The sequence below is a fragment of the Chelonia mydas genome, chromosome 1 (assembly GCF_015237465.2).
Source record: "Chelonia mydas isolate rCheMyd1 chromosome 1, rCheMyd1.pri.v2, whole genome shotgun sequence".
NCBI lineage: Eukaryota > Metazoa > Chordata > Testudines > Cheloniidae > Chelonia > Chelonia mydas.
The window spans coordinates 219,735,261-219,753,952 of NC_057849.1; the positions used below are offsets into that span (position 1 = coordinate 219,735,261).

Consider the following 18,692-nt stretch of genomic DNA (forward strand, 5'->3'; position numbering starts at 1 on the left):
TTCTGAGCAATACTGAGGACCGTTGTCACTCACAGCTTGTTCTGGCAGTCCAGTTCTTGCAAATAAACTTCCAATTTTTTCTATTGTCTGTGCAGTTTTTTTCATGCAAAAAAACTTCTGGCCATTTGGAATGGGCACCCCCCACTACTAGATACATCATTCCCAAAAATGGTCCGGCAAAGTCAATATGCAGACATTGCCAGGGAGCTTATGGCCATTCCCAGGGGCAATGACGCTGGTTTAGGCATGTGTTGTATCTGTTGGGTGTCAAAACATTCCTTAGCAAGCTGCTCTATTTGTTGTTCAATGACTGGCCACCATACAAAACTTTTGGCAAGTCCCTTCTTTTTTACTATCTCTAGGTGACCTACAAGGAGCTCTTCTAAGACTCTTGTGCACAGTTTACTAGGTATAACAACATGAATTCCACAGGACACATCCTTAATGTATGGTAAGCTCACCCCCAATTAGGGCTGTTAGCATATTTTCAGCCCTTCAGAGTGGCTTCATAAACCTGAGCTCACATGGGATCCCTCCTGGTTTCTTGCTTGTTCAAACTTCAAATCAACGGGGTGATCTCAAACTGAAACAAGCTGACAAATTCAACAGATTCTGTCTCGATTACAGGTCACCCTTCAACTAGAAAGTGCACATGGAAAAGCCTGTCTGCATTTGCACGCGCTTCTGTTCTTTTGAATTCTGTGTCAAAGATGTGACCAGCTAAGAAGAGAGTTGCATTGTTGCATATGTGCTGCATTTGCTACAGAAACTCCCTTCCTCAGATGAAGGATTGCTACTAGGGGCTGGTGGTCTGTGACAAGGCTGAATTTCCTTCCATATAGATATTGGCTTAATTTCTTCACACCCAATATCAGATTTTAAGTCTCCTTGTCCATTGTGCAGTTACCTTCTGCCATGGCAAGCAATCTGGAGGCAAAAGCTATGGGGGTCTGTCACTGCCACCTGGCATGGTGTAGGATATAGATGCCTCAATTCCCTATGAGGAAGAATCACGTTAACTTGATAGGTAAGGATGGGTTAAAGTGTGTAACTACACTGTCTGATGTGACCAATGGATTTGCTTTGAGAAAAGCTTTTTGACACTCATGTGACCATACCCACTTTTGTTTAGTCTGCAGTAAACAGTTCAATGGATGCAATACTGCGGCTATGTTTGGTAAAAAATTGGCTATAGTAGTTGATAAATCCTAGAAATATCTAAATTATGACACATCCTTTGGTGGTGGAGCTTCCAGGATGGCTTTAATCTTCTCCTGAGATTTGTGCAGGCCTTTTGCACCAATAACATGCCCACAACAAACTACCGAGTCCTTGAAAATTTCACATTTTATGTAAGTGGCTCATAAGTCATATTCTTCTAGAGATTTAATACCCGTTTCAGGGTTTCCAGATGTTCTTCATCACTTCCACCGGTCACAGTAATGTCATCCAAATAACACCGTGTTCTCAGAGAACCTTGGAAAACTGGGTCCGTTGCCTATTACCATATAGCAGGAGCTGCAGCAATACTAGACACTAGCTTGTTGTACTGCCACAGACCCTTTTGTGTGTGGATTGTGAGAGATGACTTAGATTATTCCTCAACTTCCATTTGTAAGTAGGTGTATGACAAATCAATTTTGTTGAATTGTTGCCCCCCCTGCCACCGTAGCAAAAATGTCTTCAATCCGATGCAGAGGGTATCTGTCAATGTTTAGTACATGGCTTATGGTGACTTTAAAAGCACCACACTTCCTTACTGCTTTTTACAACTGGAACCCCAGGAATTCCCCCCTCCCCGAGGTCACTTTTTGAGAGCATGCCCTATCTTTCCAGACATTCCAATTCACGCAGATACCGTAAGAGACAGGTTGAGCTTTGTGAAGCTTGGGCTGTGCCTTCTCAATTAGGATTATTTTAGCCTTCCTGTGTTTTAGAGTTCCTATGCCCTCCTTGAATACTCCTGATGCCTGACAAAATACCGCTTCCAGCTGTTGTTCAGTTGTTTTAGTGGATTCTGCTGAAAGTGACTGCAATATCTTTATAGATTTCCAATCCAGAGGAATCTTACGTAACCATTCATGGCCTCACAGGGCTGGGTCCCCCCTTCTCAATCACATGCAAGTCTAATAAACATTGCTTATTGTTATACTCCACGTTCGCTTGCATCACTCCAATTGGCACTATCTTTTCTCCCATAGACGTTTTTAGCAACATTGGTGTCTCCCTCAATTTGTTATTTTTAAAAGTTTTCTCATATTTTGAACGTGACCTAACAGATGCTGCAAAGCCTGCACCCAATTTCATTCTCAGTATTTTTCCTGCCACTTGGGGTGTCAACTAGATTGCTGACTTGCCCTTTTTGCTCACACTCTATATATCCAGGCTGGCTACTCCACTTTCTCAGGCAGTGTTACTGTTGCTTCTGTGTATAGAGTGTACACTGATACTGCTTTTTCTGTACCCTGATTTGGTCTCTTTCTTATTTCTCTTAGTGCTACAATATGCTTCTGCAATATGCATCTTTAAATTGGCAATCAGAAGGCACGTGGAGCCCTTTTGTACACTAATAACATGTCTGTCTGCTGAGTGTACCAGCTCTTGCTTTGGATCACAGAGAGTGTATGCATTCCTACTTCAGTTTTAGCTTCAGCATGCAATTCTATTGCATCCGTTGCTGCAGTTTTCATCGCTACTCCAATTTCTACTGTACATTTAAAGGTAGATTTTCCTCAGTTAAGAGCCTTTTTTGTATGCTTCCATTAAGAACTCCACACACAAATCTGTCTCTCAAGGCCTTGTTAAGACCATCCTTAAAAGGACAGTGTTTTGATAATCTTTTTAACTCTGTCCCAAAGGAGGAAATAGATTCATCTTCAGGTTGATTCCGCTTATGAAACCCAAACCCATGGGCAGCATGTGAACCTCTGGCTGGAGGAGGCTAGCACATAGCCCTGCCCCTTACACCTGAGGCCGGCCCCGCCCCTTCCCCGCCCCCGGAACCCAGAGCCCACCACGGCCGCTGGCCCCCGCCCCAGGCTGGAGTGCTGGGAGGGAGAGCACATGGTGCCACTCCACCCTCCCCAGCCCCGGAACGCCAGGAAGGTGGGCGGCATGGCCCCAGCCCCTGGAGCCCAGTGGCACCACTGAAATGGGGCCCTGGGGGCGGAGTATGGCCGGGACCACGGCTGGCTGTTTGGGGAGGCACAGCCTCCCCCAGCCTCCCCCACCTGCTGCCCATGCCCAAACCTTTCAGCCATAATGAGGGGCTTGGGCGCCAAGTGCTCCTGAACAATTTGCATTCTCTTTTTAAAAGTTTTGCCTGCTGGCTTCTCTGGGATGATCTAACTGCACACTGCACTGTATGTTTTTCCGCCCAGCACTCTTAGTAATGGCATGTTTTTCTGAGGGAATCTTGTTTACTTCAAAAGGCTGGGGGACTACACAAAAATGAGGATGCGAGTTAAACAGAAATTAAAGGGTGAAATGCCTGCAAGCTGCATGGAGACTATTTAAAAACACCGTAATAGAGGCTCAAATTAAATGTACACCTCCCATCAAAAACAAAAAAACATTAAGGGAACCAAAAAATACCACCATGACTCAACAGCAGAATGAAAGAGGTGGTGAGAGGCACAAAGGCATCCTTTAAAAATTGGAAGTCAAATCTTTCTGAGGAAAACAGAAAGGAGAACAAATGCTGGCAAGTCACATATAAAAGTGTAATTAAGGCATGCCAAGAAAGAATTTGAAAAACAACTAGATAAAGACACAAAAATGAACGACAATTTTTTTTAAAGTACATCAGAAGCAGGAAGCCTGCCAAACAGTCAGTGGAGCCACTGGACCATCAAAATACTTAAGGAGCACTCAAATAAGACAAGCTGTTGTGGAGAAGCTAAATGAATTATTTGTACCAGTTTTCACTGCAGAGGATGTGGGGGAAATCCCCATGCCTGAGCCCTTTTTTTAGGTGGAAAACCTGAAGAACTTCCCCAGACTGAGGTGTCAGTAGAGGAAATTTTGGAACAAACTGATAATTAAACAGTAATAAATCACCAGACCTGATGGTATTCACCCAAGAGTTCTGAAGGAATTAAATATGAAATTGCAGAACTCCTAACTGTAATATGTAATCACAGAACTCCTAACTGTAATATGTAATCTAACACTGAAGTCAGCCTCTTTACCAGATGACTAGAGGGTAGCTCATGTAATGCTGATTTTTAAAAAAGGCTCCAGAGGCGATTATAGGCTGGTAAGCCTAACTTCAGTACCGGAGAAATTGGCTGAAACTATAGTAAGTTACAGAATTATCAGACACATAAATGAACATGATTTGTGGGAGATGAGTTAACACAGCTTTTGTAAAGGGAAATTATGCCTTGCCAATCTATTGTGGACAAGGGAGATCCAGTGGATATACTGTACTTGGACTTTCAGAAAGCTTTTGACGAGGTCCCTCACCAAAGTCAATTAAGCAAACTAAGCAGTCATGGAACAAGAGGGAAGGGCCTCTCATGGATCAATAACTGTTTAAAAGATAGGAAACAAAGGTCAGGAATAAATGGTCAGTTTTCACAATGGAGAGAGGTAAATAGCCAGGTCCTCCAAGGAACTGTACTGGGACCTGTGCTGTTCAGCATATTCATAAAAGTCTTGGAAAAGGGGGTGAGAAGTGAGACGACAAAATTTGCAGACGATACAAAGTTACTCAAGATAGTTAAGTCCAAAGCTCACTGAGAAGAGCTACAAAGGGATCTCACTAAACTGGGTGACGGGACAACAAAAAGGCAGATGAAATTCAATATTGATAAGTGCGAAGTAATGCACACTGGAAAAATAAATTCCAACTACACATACAAAGTGATGGGGTCTAAATTAGCTGTTACCTTTCAAGAAGGAGATATTGGAGTCATTGTGGATAGCTCTCTGAAAACATCTGCTCAGTGTGCAGTGGCAGGCAAAAAAGCTAAAAGAACATTAGGAACCATTAGGAAAGGGATAGATAATAAATCAGAAAATATTATAATGCCACTATATAAATTAATGGTATGCCTGCACCTTGAATACTGCATATAGTTCTGGTTGCCCCATCTCAAAAAAGGTATGTTAGAATTGGAAAAGGTACAGAAGAGGGCAACAAAAATTATTAGGGGTATGGAACGGCTTCTATATGTGGAGAGATTATATGTTACTTCTTTTTTTGATCGGCACCCAGCAAGCAGGGGCTTAGCTTGATTTTTGGCTTATTGTGAAAGTCGGGATGCTTATTTACCATGTGAAAGTCGGCAACTGTGCCTACCATCAGGGGTGTGCCTTTTGCTAGCCCCACGAAAAATGCCCAAATATGGCCAATTTATAAGCCTCTGAAAATCCCAGTTCACACATGCTCAGTAGAGCTTTAGTACAAGCTGGCAGCTAGATTCTCCCAAGATTCTGTCTGCAGTGAGCATGCTCCATACCCACACAGATCCTACATGCTGACCAGGATGAGCATTTGGTATCCCCAAAGAGCTTGGCACATGCTCCTTAATAGCTGCCACTGTTGTGCCAGGTACCAGAACTGAAAGCATGGAGACTATGCTCTCAATGCACCTTCTGCTGGTAGGAGGCCAGGATCCTGTGGAAAAACTAGTATGTTATCATGTAATTAAAGACTGTATCATAATGCATATGCATAAGAAGGGGGACAAAGTAAGCTTGTACAGGTAACATTAATTCTTCTATTTCCTAACTTTTCAGTACTTGACTATGCAACCTTAATTTTCTTTTAAGGTAGTTTTTTTGGATGCAGTATAAACAGACAACACTGTCAGGTGCTGTAGGCATATGCCCATAAAGATGTATGGTATGTGTCTGTATTAGAATCTACGAAATGCTATGGAATTATCTGCACACAAGTTTTCAGCAAAATAATTTTTTTTTAACTAGTAACTATACGTACCGCAATAATAATTCCACTTGGTCCATTGAAGTTGTCAATCCAACCCTGCAAAAAAGGAAAGGCATTTTTTATTATTTCTTTCAACGATATTTAGCTCATACAGGCTTCAAAAAGTATTACAGTGCTGTGGTATGGATGAAGTCACTTAATCAGACCACTGTTAAAACGGATGCCAATTTAGCTTGGACGACTGCCAGAGAGCAAAGATAGCGCAAAGTATTGATTTTAAATAAAGGATACATGGTAAACAGCCAGTGTTGTCTGTAGTTTATGGTATAGTCAAATATAGTCAAATTTTGTTTTAAAGATCACCACATTAGGGTGATAATTTGACTGCATGAACCAGATCTGACTTTCCAAATGCCATGTAATCTTGGTGTTGATGCAATCACCCCTGGTTTATAATGCTCAGTGTGGCATACCTGTCTAACGGTCAGATTGGAGGGAATTTATCTGATTTTCAAAGACAGTAAAGAATATCAGGACTCTTGAGCAGCACTCTCTTGCAATAAGGAAAATCACATCTTGTGGGAATGTTAATTAGAACCAATAATATTTGGAATGACATTATTATGCTCCACTCTGTCCTTCCAAGATGGATATTTTGGCTCAGATCCTAGGTGATGTCTGAGCTTTGCCTGGTCCCACTCAGGTACGGAAGACTATGTCACCTTTATGACCCAGGTGCAAGCCTAGGACATGTTGCACCTACTAATGCCAGTAGTAAATGTGGCCTAGAATATTTATTTCAATGTATAAATGTAGCTGCCTTCAATTCCATGTGTGATGCTCCTAATATTTGCAACACTCCCCATAAGTGTGCATCTGGAGCATCTCAGCTTGGTGAGTTGTTGAATGTCATGTTATGTCATCCAAAAAACCCTCATAAATGGCCCTACCTGGCACGCCTAGCAGACTGCCTTAGCATAAAGATCAGGATGGAGAGCCTGACCTGAGCCAGTCCTATGAGCCCTAGGAGTGTTCCCCCAGCTCAATGCTGAGATATGCTGGCGTGGCAGTGTGTAGAAGCTCTCTGGATATAGGACTTCAGTCTCCAGTATTGCAAGTCCAGCATTTCCCACCAACAGTAAATCCAATTAATTTGTTTTTTATTTTAAATTGCCTTTTTCACCTTGCAAGTGTGAATCTTTCCTGGAGATGTTGAGCAAGTCTTGCAGTTCTGCACCAGACACTGCCTACTCCCATCTCCCACTGCCCTCCCTGGAGACCCTGAAGAACCAGAGTGCACTTCTAAGATGATCAGCAGGCATCTTTGTAACATGGTGTTGCCCCCCGGCAGTAAGGCTGGATGTAGAGCAGGAGCCTCAGCTGGATCTGGAGAGCAGATCTGGGAAACGGTTAAAAGAAGGAGTGTAACCAGGCTTACTGGGAAAGGCTCATGCCAGCTGGCTCCTACGATGGATGGCCTGATGATGGCAATGTTGAAGTGCTCTTTCTCTTGCTGGACCAGGTACTCTGCCAAGGCTTTGGTGTATGTATACGTGTTCGGCCAGTCCCCAATCAGTTTGGGTGTGATCTCTTGAATGATAGATTCATCCAGCCACCTAGTGGGACAAAGAAAAGAATTCTGTTGACATAAACCACACAGACAGATGAATGAAATGAGGAAGAAGTTACGCAAATTGGTCAGCATACTCAGCTGTCTATAGTTTCAAGACTCTTACCTGCAGTGGGAAAGTCAGCAACTGGAATACTTTTAGGCAAAAGAAGGAATAACTGGGAGCTTTGTTATTTACTACAATGGAGCCAGGATTTCACCCCTAGTACAGATGTGCTGCACCAGCATTGTTTGCATCCGACAAAGTGGGTATTCACCCACGAAAGCTTATGCTCCAATACATCTGTTAGTCTATAAGGAGCCACAGGACTCTTTGCTGCTTTTACAGCATTGTTTAGTGATGCATTAGCTAGCACAGTCCCCAGCTACGCATGCAAACTCTTGGTAAAATTCAATTCCACCAAAAGTTTAGCAGCATTATAAAAGTTTAAAATGTCAATTATTTTCTTCAATGATATTGAAATTGCATTTATTATGCAAATATCTGACATTATCACTGTGTTTGCATGCAGGGTCCCTTTCCAAATCTCCCCACCAGCTCCCACCACCACAAAAAATAAAAATAAAAAATGTGTGTGTTTGGTTCTGCTCTAGCCAAGCACAAAGGTTTGGCTCATTTTTTCTGAGAGGTAGTGTGGCTCAGTGGATAAGCTGAGCCTGCTATTTGAGAGACCTTGGCTGTACCAGAGGTGGCTTTGTAGAACCTCTGTTGTCCTCAATTTCTCCATCTGTTATAGGAGATGAATGATATTTGCTTTCCCCTCTGCCAAAAGATATTTTTATGGAGGTGAATGAATGCAAATGGCTGGCTCAGTAAATGTTATGTGTTCCCTTCTATTGGCTGGTCCAGATAGGAGACTATTACTAAGACCAGATGAAGGCGTTACTAATTTGGCTCCTGGAGTCGAGGTCATTGCTGTTAAAATGGAGGCCCTGGGTTCAAACTGTGCTCTGGCAAACCAGCAACACTTTGCTCATCTGCCTGTGTTTTGGTTCAGAGAGGAAGGGAGCTGGCTGTGTTTCTGAAGTCTACAGACAGGGCTGGCAATCTAGATAGGGTTCACAGAAATCTGGTGCATAACTCCATAGAACCAAAAATAAAATCCAATAACCTTTTATTAAGTTTTGGAGCTTTTTCTTTGTGCTGGACAGTAGAGCTCACTGGGGACATTCCAGTGATGCTCCACCACTTCCTTCTCTCCCCTATCTCTACATAAAATAAGGTCATAAGACTTGATATCTTAAAAATAGGCCACTTGGGGGCAGAAAATGGAAGGGTGCATGTGCTATATCAGTGGTCTCCAATCTTTTTACACCCAAGATCACTTTTTGAATCTAAGGGCAACCCAGGATCTACCCTGTCCCTTCCCCTTCCCCAAAGCCCCGACCCGCTCACTCCATCCCCCCTTCTCTCTGTCGATCACTCTCCTCTACCCTCATTCACTTTCACTGGGCTGGGGCAGGGGGTTGACGTTCGGGAGGGAGTGTGGGCTCTGGGCTGGGGCCGAGGGGTTCACAGTGTGGGAGGGGGCTCTGGGCTGAGCCTGGGGTAGGGGATTGGGGTACAGGACCTCCTGCCGGGCAGCACTTACGTCCGGTGGGTCCCAGTTGGTGGCGGGTGCAGCGAGGCTAAGGCAGGCTCCCTGCCAACCCCGGCCCCACACTGCTCCTGGAAGGGGCTGGGGGAGGGGCGGGGGGCATGTGGCTCTGCACGCTGCCCCTCTCTGCAAACACTGCCCCCACAGCTCTCCCAGCCAATGGGAACTGCGGGGGCGGTGCTTGCAGGCAGGAGCAGCGCACGGAGGGAGACCTATGCATCCTCCAGAGGCCAGGGGGCTGCGCTGGCCGCTTCTGGGAGTGGTGTGGGGCCGTGGTAGGCAGGCAGTCTGCCTTAGCTACAGCCACACTATGCTGGAGATCGTGATCGACTGGGAGATCCTCTAGGATCAACCTATCGATCATGATCGACTGGTTGGTGACCACTGTGCTGTATCTTGAGAACCACTTCATCAAATGAGCTCAAATTTGCACCACAAATTCTGTCTCTGGACTAGCACAGTGATTTTCAACCAGTTCTGACAGGAGACAGTCAGGAATCTTCTGACAAAATGTTATTTTTTTCCAATTGGAAATAGCAGATTGGTGAAACCCAAAACTGTTTGCAGGAAAGGGTTGGTTTTTATTAATCTTGATTGTGAAAAAAAAGTTTTCAAATGGTCAAATCAAGACTTTTCAACATTTTTGAAACAAGAAGTTTCCTTTTCTGGTTCAAAATGACTTCATTTTGAAAGTATAGTTAATTCATACTAAATAAAGTGAAATTCTATAAAATCAAAACAGAACATTTCAACTGACCCCTGGAAAATTTCAGATCAGATTATTGGTTCATGAAAATTTTCAAGATTTCAACTTTTCATCCTAAATTGGGATGGAAGAAAATGTTGAAATCTCAAAAACTCTTGTGGGATAGGAAACAGTTTCCTGCCCAGTTCCAGTTCTGACCATTTATGTGGATTTCAGAAGTGATGCAAAATTCAGCTTTAAACAGAAACCCTGCCTACAGTCATAGCTATGGTCAGAATACTGCCTTTGCTTTCCCAGTATAATTGAGCTACCATGGGAATAAGCCATCGGGGTACCAGGGCCAATTGTAATGCTGATTTACCAGATGGTGCAACTTGTCCATCTAATATATCTAGGGCCCTACCAAATTCACGGCCATGAAAAACACATCACAGACCACGAAATCTGGTCTCCTCCCCCCGTGAAATCTGGTCTTTCATATGCTTTTACCCTATACTATACATATTTCACCGGGGAGACCAGCGTTTCTCAAACTGGGGGAGTCTTGACCAAAAAGGGAGTTGCAGGGGGGTCACAAGGTTATTTTAGGGGGGGGGGGGTCGCAGTATTGCCACCCTTACTTCTGTGCTGGGCGACTGCTGGCTAAGGGCCCGGCGCTGCAGGTAGCAGCGCAGAAATAAGGGTGGCAATACCATACCAGGCCATCCTTACTCTGCACTGCTGCTGAAGGTGGCTCTGCCTTCAGAGCTGGGCTCCCAGCCAGCAGCCGCTGCTCTCCGGCTGCCCAGCTCTGGAGACAGCGCTGTCACCAGCAGCAGTGCAGAAGTAAGGATAGCAATACTACAACCCCCCCTACAAAACCTTGTGACCCCCCATCTCCTTTTTGGGTCCAACCCCTACAATTACAACAACATGAAATTTCAGATTTAAATACCTGAAATCATGAAATTTATGATTTTTAAAATCCCATGACTGCGAAATTGACCAAAATGGACCGTGAATTTGGTATGGCCCTAAATACATTCAAAGTGCCCAGCTAAAGTGCCCTGTCATAACTCCAGTATCTTGGGTGTGCCTCCATGCCGTTCTGAGCGATAGTTGAGAGGTTTGTGCCACAGACCCTCACAAGTATCCCAACCTCCCAGGTGCTGTGATTAATCAGTGTTCCCATCATGGAAGCACCGAGCCGACAATTCAACAAGGCCTTATGCTGCCCTACATTTTCTGCGACCTACATTTGCGGTTTTGAAAGGCTAATTCATATAGTAACTGCTTTTGCTCACTGCTGTTGGTGCCTTACGAAATCAAAGAAAAATGCTTTGGTTAGCTGCCCACTGTCCCCCACTCCACCAAACAGACAGGTCGTTTTCCCCTGAGAAAAAGTGACTTTCTGTATTAAGATTTTACACTTACCACAAATAAGATGGTCCCTTATGTAAATTAGAACTGACCTCCTTTTACATTTCCTATTATATTATAATCAGGGACAGTGTGCACCCTGCTTTGGTCCACACTTTATAGACTGTGCGGTGCTCCTTACCTCAGCGCACCCTCCAAAGCGGATTTCCCTCAGATTTAGATTAAGGCAAATCTTGCCTGATGTAGCAGATTATACGTTTCCTCTATTGGCCTGATGGTATTTAGTAGTGTGACTTTTGGTTTCCACAGATCAATCTTAAAGTTTCAGTTGCAGTTAAAGAAGCATCATATTTGAAATCAGGGAGATAGAAGGAGGACGAATGGAAAAAGAAACAGCTTGGAGCCTGACCAAGAATTCTACCTGAGTAAATAATCATAAATACAAATTAAATCTGTCATCAAGAGGACCATTAAAGGATCTGTTATTTAGCTATGATTGTAGGGTCATGCCTTGTAATAGCTTTGTAAAAATTCTACTTTCCTATTAGGTCTAAGAAGCTTCTTTACACATTAGCCTTAAAAATCCCCATTACACGTCATAACCGCCAATGTCCTACAACTGTAGAAGAGTATATCTGAATGACCTTGTCATAAATATAAAGGGAAGGGTAAACCCCTTTAAAATCCCTCCTGGCCAGAGGAAAAATCCTCTCACCTGTAAAGGGTTAAGAAGCTAAAGGTAACCCCGCTGCCACCTGACCAAAATGACCAGTGAGGAGACAAGATACTTTCAAAAGCTGGGAGGAGGGAGAGAAACAAGGGGTCTGTGTCTGTCTGTATGCTGCTTTTGCCGGGGATGGACCAGGAATGGAGTCTTAGAACTTTAGTAAGTAATCTAGCTAGGTATGTGTTAGATTATGATTTCTTTAAATGGCTGAGAAAAGAACTGTGCTGAATAGAATGACTATTCCTGTCTGTGTGTCTTTTTTGTATCTTAAGGTTTTGCCTAGAGGGATTCTCTGTGTTTTGAATCTAATTACCCTGTAAGGTATCTACCATCCTGATTTTACAGAGGTGATTCCTTTACTTCTATTAAAAGTCTTCTTGTAAGAAAACTGAATGCTTTTTCATTGTTCTCAGATCCAAGGGTTTGGGTCTGTGGTCACCTATGCAAATTGGTGAGGATTTTTACCAAACCTTTCCCAGGAAGTGGGGTGCAAGGGTTGGGGAGGATTCTGGGGGGAAAGACGTGTCCAAACTACATTTCCCAGTAAACCCAGTTAGAGTTTGGTGGTGGCAGTGGAGATCCAGGGACAAAGGATAAAATTAGTTTGTACCTTGGGGAAGTTCTAACCTAAGCTGGTGAAAGTAAGCTTAGGAGGTTTTCATGCAGGTCCCCACATCTGTACCCTAGAGTTCAGAGTGGGGGAGGAACCTTGACAGACCTGTTCCAGTTTCTGCTGGCACTGGCTACTATGAACCTGAACAGCAGGTGAACAGCCAGGATTATAATGTATTGCCAGCCTCAGACATATGAAACAAGAAAAATAGCGATGCTTGTTCAGTTGAATGCTTTAAAATCAGTTTTCAAATAGACAGTTGATGTAGATATGAAGGGATGCTTTCACAGCTGGCTGGCCCAAAGTATAACTTGCTATTTCTTTCCCCTTTTTGCTGACACAATCCATGTAATTATTTGGAACTATATGGGGTGGAGGAAGGGATTAAGGGGAAAACTTCCTTACCTATTAATTATCTTTCTTTGAGCCCTTCTGGACTAGTGCCCACACTTAGATATACTTCCTCCTAGTTAGCTGAAGACAGAATAATGAAGTATTCTGATTGCATCACCCCTGCCTCCATCCTCCTACCCATTCTTTGTCTTCTTCTCTGCGCCAGCCAGTTCTCTGCTCCTCACATTTTCCCTTAGTCTCCTGTCCCCCACCTGCCTTTGTATTTTCCTTTCTTTTCCCCATCACAAGTCCCTGATCTTGACTTTCTCCCTCCTACTCCCCCATGTTCCTCTGCAGCCTCCCCAGCCCCCGCCCACAAGTCTCCTTCCTGCACCCTTACAGTTTCCAGACCACTTTCCAAACCAAGAGTCCGGCAATCTTCGCTGAGTGCCCCCTAGCTTCAGTGCCTTTAAAAACAATGGGAGACAGTGGTCCTCTTCACTATGGGCAGCCTTCATGCCACCTGCAAAGGCTGCTGGGAAGTGGCAGCCATCTTAACTGAGGGCAGCCTGTGGCTTCCAGCCCACTGAAAGCAATGGAAGATAGTAAACCTGTTGAGCAAGGACAACATTCACAAGAATGCCGCCAGAGTTCAGGAAACCATGAGAAAGTGTAAGAAAAGCAAGTAAGCAAGCAAGCAAACAAACAAAAAACCAAACCATGTGGTGACCAAGAGTTGACAGCTGTACATACTGCTGAGGCAAACGTACAGCAGAGCAGAGAAGATAGTGCCTCACTCCGTAACTCTCTGAGGCTTTTCTGATTACTTCCTTTGTCTGTGCAACCTGGAGCCTGTGGTAGAGGCATATTGTCAGAAATCCCTGCTGGTTTCAGAGGCTCATTGTGTCCTTTGCTCAAGTCTTTTTTCTGAGTCAGCACTTGCTGGTGACAGAAAACTGAACTCTGCAAGCTGGCAAACCCCTTTTTGTAAGTGGGGAAGGTGGGAGATCCTGATATCATTAAAAGACTTTTTAAATTATCCTGACTTCATATGCTGGCTGGGGAGAACTATACTCAAGACTCTGGGCTGCTAGAGAAAAATTGAAGACAGAACAATATTTGACATTACATTTTCCAGTTAGCACTCAGAGAGTGCAATCATTTATTTTGGCAACATGGGATTCAAGAGCAAAAGCCAAATTCTATTCTTCTCTCAGAGAAAAAGCCAGCAGATACTGCTTAAGCCCATCTCTGAAGAAGTCCGAAGGACAAGAAGGCTCACACCTGCATTCTGAGCTAATGGCTGGCACAGTTAAAGTTAATGTCATGCAAATGGAAAATTATCTGAAAAGAAAAAGGAAAGCAGAACAAACTGCCATGGGGAAGTTTAGTTCTTCTCAGGAGAAGGCTTCCCTGGAATCCCTGTTAGCAGGTTTTGTTTTTCTTTCTAATTATCCATCTATTCAACAAACTCAGTTAAATAAACACTTTTGTTGTCCTGCAGATTTACTGAATTCTCCAGCTGAGCTGTGGTTTTCCATACAGAATGAACCTGGCCCTGCAGATGCACAGCTCATACATGGGGAGAAAGCAGTTGGAAAGGAACCATTAGAAAGAGCTAAACGCAGCAGTCTGGGCTGGGATTCTTGCAGGGTTAGAATGAGGGGTCATCATTTTAAATCTCTTTCTGAAACAGTGAGTCTGATTCACTCCAGTTTGACACTATTTGGGACTGCATTGAAATAAGTGGAGTCACACTGAGTGAAAACAGGAGTAATGCAATGGTGAATCACGCTCACTTTCTAAAACGTTACAGCTCCTATTGAGGGAACAAGAGCGTTGGGACTTAGAAAAGGAAGAAGCACTGCGTCATTCTCACTAACACAAACAAGCACCTTCAACTGACTCCATGCTGGACCATAAAGAGTCACGTGCCACTATAAATAAAGACTGTGGAAAAACATCTGAAATAATAGGATTGACACATATGGATCATTTTATTTGCTAATTCTTTCCTATTCAAAATGAAATCAAAATACAGTTGGAAGGTCGATCCAAATAACAATCTAATGTGACTTTAAGAGACCTCCAAATAAAGACTCAGAGGTTATGTCTATATTGCTAATATTTCCAGAAAATATGAATAAAAATAGGTTAAAGGGGAAGACCAAAAATGCTAACATTATTGGATACAAGCATGTAGGAATGATTCCTCCAATCAATGTTTTGAAAGTTGATCTCTTGAAGATACTTGGAATCCAAGTTACCACCTCCCTTTGTCTCCTTCTTCTGTTACACACCCATTTCCCAGCACTGTTAGCTGATGTGCAAATGTGAAGGGCACTGCAACTATAACTGGTCTGGGGGAATGTTCCATAGCATAGGTGTGTGAACAATCCAGTCACAGGTTTTCTACAAAGATGGCGCATCACACCAGCATCAGGAAGGAAAGCTGTGTCTGTTTCTACTTACTCCACTAAGTCGCAGAGCTTCTTGGTCTCAACAGGTGGTGGGTAGATGACTTCATCTATATTTCTCCGATTACAATTTGCATAGGCAGTGGAGATGTGGATAAAAGCTTCGAGCTTCTGCATCTGCCGGGCCAGCAGTAAGAGCTGTTGTGTGCCCATGACATTCAGCAGCAGGGCATGTCTAAACAAGGGGAGAGAAAACAAACAAAAGGGGTTCACAGCGGATGAATGTATTAAAACTACATACACTGCAAATCTCTCCTGAGAGGCAAACCTCCACAGTGAGGAAAATAGCACAGCAGAAGAGGAAGCTTAAATGAGATGCAAGAGGCAAAATTAGTTTTCAAACCTGTAGTGCTGGATTCTTCTACTATGGATCCACTACTCTGGTCAAAAACTATAACTCAGGGGTATTTCTACCCAATCCAATGGACTGGAGGCAAAAGTTCCTCTTTAATTTATTATGGAAATTAAAACTGACAGCACCTCCTTGCTGGCATGTTTGCTGAACAACCATTCCGCCTCAAGAAAAATACAAGTATTTAAACAGAAGGACATGAAGTGTTGTTCTTATTTACTTTTTAACTCCATTCAACATTGTCTCATATCTGGTCTTGAAAGACACATGCTATACCAACATGCAAGGGATTCCAGATAAGTATATGGGGCCTTGTCCAAAGCAATGGAACAACACTAGAAGAAGCTAAAGTTACAAGTAATAAAATTAGTGATTCCAAGAGGCTGGGGGGGGGGGGGGGGAAGAGAAAAAGGGTACCAGTGTGAAGGTCCTCCCTGAAACACTCAGGATATGTTCAAGGTGTTCTGGTGGTTTTCTGCATGGGCTCTGACTGATGTGTGGGCTCCCTTTACCTGAGCTTGCTTGCAGGCTTCATATTAGAAGAAATGTGCGCTCCTCCAAGGAGGCAGAGACACTGGGGAAGATGGGGCCAGTTTCAGCAAACTTGTCAGCAGGAGGAGCTTTCAGTTTTTTAGGGGAAAAAGAAGAACTCATTATCAGTTCAGTTGGACTGGACAGAAATACCCTTGAGTTATGATTTCTGGCCAAAGTAGTAATCTAAATTCATTTATTTTGCACACACCGCACAATATCACCTAGTCTCTAATTGGAGCAGAGCGAATAATACGTTTTTCAGCTCACTGACAATTCTGAACAAAACAAAACAAAAAAAAGGTTTTGGAGAAATTAAAATAATTTTTTGAAAAATGTTCAGCAAATAAAGTTGAAAAAAATTTGTTTCAGGTCAAATAAAACGATATGTTCGACTCAAAATGCAATGTTTAATTTTGATTTAAAGCCTTTTAAAACTTTTTAAAATATAAGTAAAAGAAATTCTGAATCAAAAAGTAATTTCAAATTGAAAAATCAAAATGTTTAATTTCAAAAATGTAAAACCAAAATATTTCAATATTCCCCCCCTCCTTGATGTGAACAATTTGATGAAACCAACATGAACTTGCAAAACATTTTTTCAGTGTTGCCAAATACACATTTTTTTTTTACATAAAAAGTAGTTTTGGCTGAAAAAATTCACCTAGTTCTATCTATAATCTCATTTTAAGGGCTTTGTTTTTGGAACACAAGAACATTCAATCTATCATGCTGAATCAACAGTCATGGAATCCACTATCTTGCCCATAGCAGCAACTCACCCCTCATGTTTCAAAGGAAGGCAAAAAATACGTACCACATTTATACAGTGCTCTGGGAGAAATTCCCCCCATCCCTGTGTGAAAAAAACCCTCATATTCAGCGATATGGAGACAATCAATGTAACGTCTCAGAGAGGGATATAATAATTGTCATTAATGAAATTCTTTTGGGGCCTGTATCTATGACCACAATCAGATCATTATCATTATTAAAGAGGGGCTCAAAGGGACCAATCACAATTCAGACCCCATTGTGCTAGGAACTCTTTCATTTATATGTGACAATGAACAAACCAAGTGCTTCTCAAGGAAATCCCCTGAGTAACAGACCACCTTTTTAAAATGCCTCATTATGAAAGGCAACATTTTCAAAGCTGGGTGAATATTTTAAAACATTACGGTACCTTGTGATTTGCTATTTAAAATATGCTGCTTCAAAAATATATCATTTCCCTCCTTGAGTTACCTTTAGTGAAAAAGTAGGACCAACAACATTGGCTGTAGAGTCAAAGACAGTGTAGACTCACTTCGCACTCCTTCCGTGTAGCCCTGCCAAAACATCTCAGTCCTGACCCATAGCACCCATCTGCTGTTCCAGTTCTGGAGCCACACCTAACTCTGCCAGTGCACTGCAATCCTAATTTGCAGAACTCCCTTTTATTCTGGTCCTCGGCTCCATGTAGCAATGCCACAGTACCTCAATCTTGATGTGTGTGTGTATGTATTTTTTAAGTTCTGACATACATGATATTTTAGGCAGTCAATAATTTGAACTCTTTAAATTGTATATCCAGTCCAGAATTTATGTGCAGTTTGAAAACATACCTGGAGAATTATTACTGTAATTGTACAAGAAATTACAATAATGGTCTCTCATATTTTGTGTGTCCCAGTAAGAAGCTAAGTTCTACTTAATAAATGCAAACAGCAGAGAACAAGGGACATACTTTAGAGGCTCATCAAAGCGAACTGTTGCTGCACAGTGGAAGACAACATTGACCCGGGACAGGAGCTCCTGCGAGTCCTTGGCGCTGATGGCCAGATTTGGCTGAGTGAGTTCTGCATTAATAGGCTTAATCTTCTCCTGGAAGTTAGGGCAATCTTCCCGGACTCTGTCAAAGACCTAGAAGCACAAACACAATGATCAGCTACTGGATCATGGACTATTGCTATCATTCCTATTGATGACAATAGCACCTTGATTAACCGCCCGTTTGCTATATTTGCATCAGTTGATGAAGCTAACATGACTGAGAATGACTGATACTTCCAGATGTCATAGTGGTAGGAGGTTCTTTATTGGGGCATGTAGGCAGACAAATAATAATGGACCTGATTGTCCCCTCCCATAGAAAAACCTGAGAGAGAGAGAGAGAGTGCCCTCCCAAAAATTTGAGGGGGGGATGAGTTGCTCTGCTGAAGAATGAACAAAGGGTCCTCTCAGCATCCCATGTCGCCTGGGGAATCCACAGGAGGTCCCATGCCTCCACAGTGGCTCTGCAACTCCCTACATACAATCTGGCTAGCATGGCACCAATGAAGCTGCATTGCCAGGACTTCCTCCACTGGTGGCTGACCCTAGAACCTTATATGAACAGGTAGGGGATGAGGGTAAGGTGTGGAGTGGGAAAGTTAAAGCAGCATTAGGCTCTGTTAGCTTTCCTGCTGATTCTACAAAGAGCTTGAGG

General features: G+C 43.0%; 1 protein-coding gene across 7 annotated transcripts in view; it reads right to left on the reverse strand.

Moving 5' to 3' along the window:
• FAR2 (fatty acyl-CoA reductase 2) overlaps nt 1-18,692 on the reverse strand; it is a 212,669-nt gene that overhangs the window by 47,619 nt on the left and 146,358 nt on the right. For all 7 annotated transcript variants that reach the window (XM_043530394.1, XM_037913744.2, XM_037913779.2 and 4 more), the window contains 4 exons: nt 17,952-18,127; nt 15,335-15,514; nt 7,335-7,512; nt 5,948-5,992 (listed from right to left, as the gene is read on the reverse strand). In XM_043530394.1, coding sequence (XP_043386329.1) covers nt 5,948-5,992; nt 7,335-7,512; nt 15,335-15,514; nt 17,952-18,127 — 579 coding nt within the window. The remainder of the gene's footprint in view (nt 1-5,947; nt 5,993-7,334; nt 7,513-15,334; nt 15,515-17,951; nt 18,128-18,692) is intronic.